This window comes from Echiichthys vipera, assembly GCF_963691815.1.
Source record: "Echiichthys vipera genome assembly, chromosome: 4".
Taxonomy (NCBI): Eukaryota; Metazoa; Chordata; class Actinopteri; order Perciformes; family Trachinidae; genus Echiichthys; species Echiichthys vipera.
This window is the reverse complement of record NC_139829.1, coordinates 35061692-35066111: the sequence shown is the minus strand read 5'-3', so window position 1 is coordinate 35066111 and position 4420 is coordinate 35061692. Positions and strand designations below refer to the sequence as shown.

The following is a 4420-nucleotide window of genomic DNA, read 5'->3' as shown; positions in this document are numbered from 1 at the left end:
CTCTGAATCTGTGAGTCTGATGTTTCAGACGCTCTCTGACGAGCTTCACCGTTTCCTCACCGCGGCTAACACCAGTTCTTTACAAGGACCCTGCAGCAGCGCAGCTCGACCCCCTGGGAAGAAAATAGTGACTTTAAAACAGTGTTGAAATCTCCTCTGGTTCCCGTGGACTCGATCTCGCGTCACAGCCTTTACTCTAACGGTTTATGACTCTGTCCCCTTTTTTACTCTGAGGTCTGAACAATAACCTTCTGTGTTGTTTAGCCCCGCCCCCCGGTCTCTCTGCTGGGCGCGGCCTCTCAGGTACTCTGACATCTCATTAACACTCAATCTCCCATCATCCCTAGCTGCCTCAGACTCCTGACCCCAGGTAGCTCCACACTGAGAGGTGTGCGTGTGTGTGTGTGTGTGTGTGTGTGTGTGTGTGATCACCTGTGAAACATGATTCACTGTTGAAGTGAATCATGTTTTCTTCTTTATTAGAAACAGACTCTGATGTTTCTTGTGTGTGTCGTGTGTCGTCAGATCCTTCACGTCAGCGTCTGTTGTTCCTGCAGGCGCCTGAAATGCTTGAATTTTAATGTTTAAGGTTTGAAGTGTGCTTGAAAGTGCCCCCTGCAGGTCTCAGAGGGTTAAATAATAACCTCATTTAATCAAAGAGTGTGTGTGTGTGTGTGTGTGTGTGTGTGTGTGTGTGTGTGTGTGTGTGTGTGTGTGTGTGTGTGTGTGTGTGTGTGTGTGTGTGTGTGTGTGTGTGTGTGTGTGTGTGTGTGTGTGTGTGTGTGTTCAGCTGGAGCAGACGACAGCAGAGTTGACCCGATCCTTCCACAGACTGTACGAGCTGGAGCAGGAGCTGACTTTCTACAAGATCGACGCCAAACTGAGCCCTCTGCCCTTCTGCAGCGCACAGGTGCGTCCTTCGCTGCGTCATCAGCTGCGTCCTCCGCTGCGTCCTCCGCTGCGTCCTCAGCTGCGTCATCAGCTGCGTCCTCCGCTGCGTCCTCAGCTGCGTCCTCAGCTGCGTCCTCAGCTGCGTCCTCAGCTGCGTCATCAGCTGCGTCCTCAGCTGCGTCCTCAGCTGCGTCATCAGCTGCGTGTCTTGCGATAACGTCAGAGTTTAAGTTCACGCCTGAAACTGAGATTTTATTCTGAAAACAAAGACGCAGGTCAAACATGTGAGTGTGTGTTAAAGTGTGGATACTCGTCTCTGTGCACAGGAAGTCGACTGCGTGGACTCTGCGGCTGAGAGTCCGTACGTCGGCAGGGCTCGACACATCAGGAACGCCATCACCTCGGCCCCCCGACGCGGTTCAGACGCTCACACTGACGTGGAGACGCCACGCCCCCTGCTGGAGCACGGCAGCACAGAGCAGAGCAAAGGTACCAAAGACCAAACCCTACCAAAGAGTTCAAGTTTAACCGTCTTGTTCCCCTCAAACACCGTTTATCCTCTGGGTCAATTTAACCGCAGCAATTTAAGCATCCAGAAAATGATCAGAATCAAAGTAAGTATAAGTTTTAATGTCGGGTTCTCTGTGTGCGTTTGTTGATGACCTAAATAGCACCTAGACCTAAATTAAACACAGCACCAAACACCTTCTTAAACATCCAGAAAACCTTTGACTTAAGATATCGAGCACAGCTTCGTTGCTGCTCCACAAACGAGACGCTGTTCTCAGACGAGAACATGGAGGGAGAGGAGGTAGAGCGCTGGCTCAGAGTGTGAGAAGTGGTGGGATCGATGCCCGCGTTCTCCACAAGACTTTATCTTTCTTAGAGGAAAAGATGAAATGAACCTGAAACCGTTCCTGAGAAAACCTTTCACACGTGCAGGAACATTTCATGTTGCCATGGAAGTCAGAGGCGTCAAACTAGATCTAAAGCTGGTTCCTGCTCTGTGTGTGAACACAGACGTGTGTTCTCCTGGTTCCTGCTCCGTGTGTGAACACAGACGTGTGTTCTCCTGGTTCCTGCTCCGTGTGTGAACACAGACGTGCGTGGTTCTCGTGCTTTCATGCTCCTTTACGTTGAATTGGGGAAAAGTGTGACCTGGAGGGGCGGATGAGGAGCTACAGCGTGTTAGAGGAAGTGGGATTAACGGCTGCATCCTCCGTTAGCATCACAGACTTTAGCTTCAGCTGAGGAGCTGATGAGAGGAGAACAGTGACGGAGGGTGAACCTGAAGTGGAGCCAGTGGTTCGGAGGGTCAGCTGCTGAAACGCGTCTCTGAGTCCATGTTGATTGAGTCCAGTCCAGCCTCATTGTTCAGGAGCATCTGTGCTTCTGTGGATCCCTGAACCACAAACACAGTCTGGTCCTATTGTTCCTCAGAGAGCCGTTATAAAGGAGCCGTTCATACGGGCGGACACTCTAAAGGAAACACGACGAGGATGGGATTCGAACCCACGCGTGCAGAGCACAATGGATTAGCAGTCCATCGCCTTAACCACTCGGCCACCTCGTCGTCCGTGTCCCTTCGTGGGACGTGGAGACGCGGTGGGAGGAGCCACAGCGGCTGCAGGAGAAGCATCCTGTCATTGATCAGGAGCGTCCGTCTGTCCCGTCCGTCCTTCACAATAAAAGCACACGTGACACAGATCTGAGGTTCTGTCGTTCATGTGACTTCTGTGAGAACGCTCCAATCAGAGTCCACGTGTGTGTTTCACATCATCAGGCTTCACTGAGCAGGAGCCGCTCTCCTCTGCTGTGATTGGACAGCGCTCGCTGTGACGCTCCCTCTGATTGGCTGCTGAGTGGAAACGGGTGAATGTTTGGCTCATTTCAACTAAACTAAACTTGCTGATTCGCTCGTTCAGCAAACTGTCACTTTTCACTTGTTCCAGAAAATAAACTGGAGAAAGACTTTTAATCTCATTAATCTGCGACTTTTTTCTCGTAGATTTGCTACTTTTAATCTCATTAATCTGCGACTTTTTTCTTGTAGATTTGCTACTTTTAATCTCATTAATCTGCAACTTTTTTCTCATAGATTTGCTACTTTTAATCTCATTAATCTGCGACTTTTTTCTGTAGATTTGCTTTTTTTAATCTCATTAATCTGCGACTTTTTTCTGTAGATTTGCTACTTTTAATCTCATTAATCTGCGACTTTTTTCTGTAGATTTGCGACTTTTAATCTCATTAATCTGCAACTTTTTTCTGTAGATTTGCTACTTTTAATCTCATTAATCTGCAACTTTTTTCTCATAGATTTGCTTTTTTTAATCTCATTAATCTGAGACTTTTTTCTCACAGATTTGCTACTTATAATCTCATTAATCTGCGACTTTTTTCTGTAGATTTGCTACTTTTAATCTCATTAATCTGAGACTTTTCTGTAGACTTGTGTGTGAACACAGACGTGCGTTGTTCTCGTGCTTTCATGCTCCTTTACGTTGAATGGGGAAAAGTGTGACCTGGAGGGGCGGATGAGGAGCTACAGCGTGTTAGAGGAAGTGGGATTAACGGCTGCATCCTCCGTTAGCATCACAGACTTTAGCTTCAGCTGAGGAGCTGATGAGAGGAGAACAGTGACGGAGGGTGAACCTGAAGTGGAGCCAGTGGTTCGGACGCTCAGCTGCTGAAACGCGTCTCTGGGTTCATGCTGATTGAGTCCAGTCCAGCCTCATTGTTCAGGAGCATCTGTGCTTCTGTGGATCCCTGAACCACAAAGACAGTCTGGTCCTATTGTTCCTCAGAGAGCCGTTATAAAGGAGCCGTTCATACGGGCGGACACTCTAAAGGAAACACGACGAGGATGGGATTCGAACCCACGCGTGCAGAGCACAATGGATTAGCAGTCCATCGCCTTAACCACTCGGCCACCTCGTCGTCCGTGTCCCTTCGTGGGACGTGGAGATTCGGTGGGAGGAGCCACAGCAGCTGCAGGATAAGCATCCTGTCACTGATCAGGAGCGTCCGTCTGTCCCGTCCGTCCTTCACAATAAAAGCACACGTGACACAGATCTGAGGTTCTGTCGTTCCTGTGACTTCTGTGAGAACGCTCCAATCAGAGTCCACGTGTGTGTTTCACATCATCAGGCTTCACTGAGCAGGAGCCGCTCTCCTCTGCTGTCATTGGACGGCGCTCGCTGTGACGCTCCCTCTGATTGGCTGCTGAGTGGAAACGGGTGAATGTTTGGCTCATTTCAACTAAACTAAACTTGCTGATTCGCTCGTTCAGCAAACTGTCACGTTTCACTTGTTCCAGAAAATAAACTGGAGAAAGACTTTTAATCTCATTAATCTGCGACTTTTTACTCGTAGATTTGCTACTTTTAATCTCATTAATCTGCGACTTTCATGGATTTGCTACTTTTAATCTCATTAATCTGCGACTTTTTTCTGTAGATTTGCTACTTTTTAACTCATTAATCTGCGACTTTTTTCTCGTAGATTTGCTACTTTTAATCTCAATAAT

The 4420-nt window shown here is 48.2% G+C and overlaps 1 protein-coding gene across 1 annotated transcript in view; it reads left to right on the top strand.

The window, feature by feature from the left end:
• The window catches only part of c5 (complement component 5), a gene marked incomplete at both ends in the record, with an annotated part of 42350 nt that extends 39620 nt beyond the window's left edge, over positions 1-2730 (top strand). The window contains 4 exons of the mRNA XM_083912825.1: positions 348-370; positions 935-1109; positions 1218-1380; positions 2675-2730. Of these exons, the coding sequence (XP_083768951.1) occupies positions 348-370; positions 935-1109; positions 1218-1380; positions 2675-2730 (417 nt within the window). The remainder of the gene's footprint in view (positions 1-347; positions 371-934; positions 1110-1217; positions 1381-2674) is intronic.
• Between the last annotated feature and the right edge of the window lie 1690 nt (positions 2731-4420).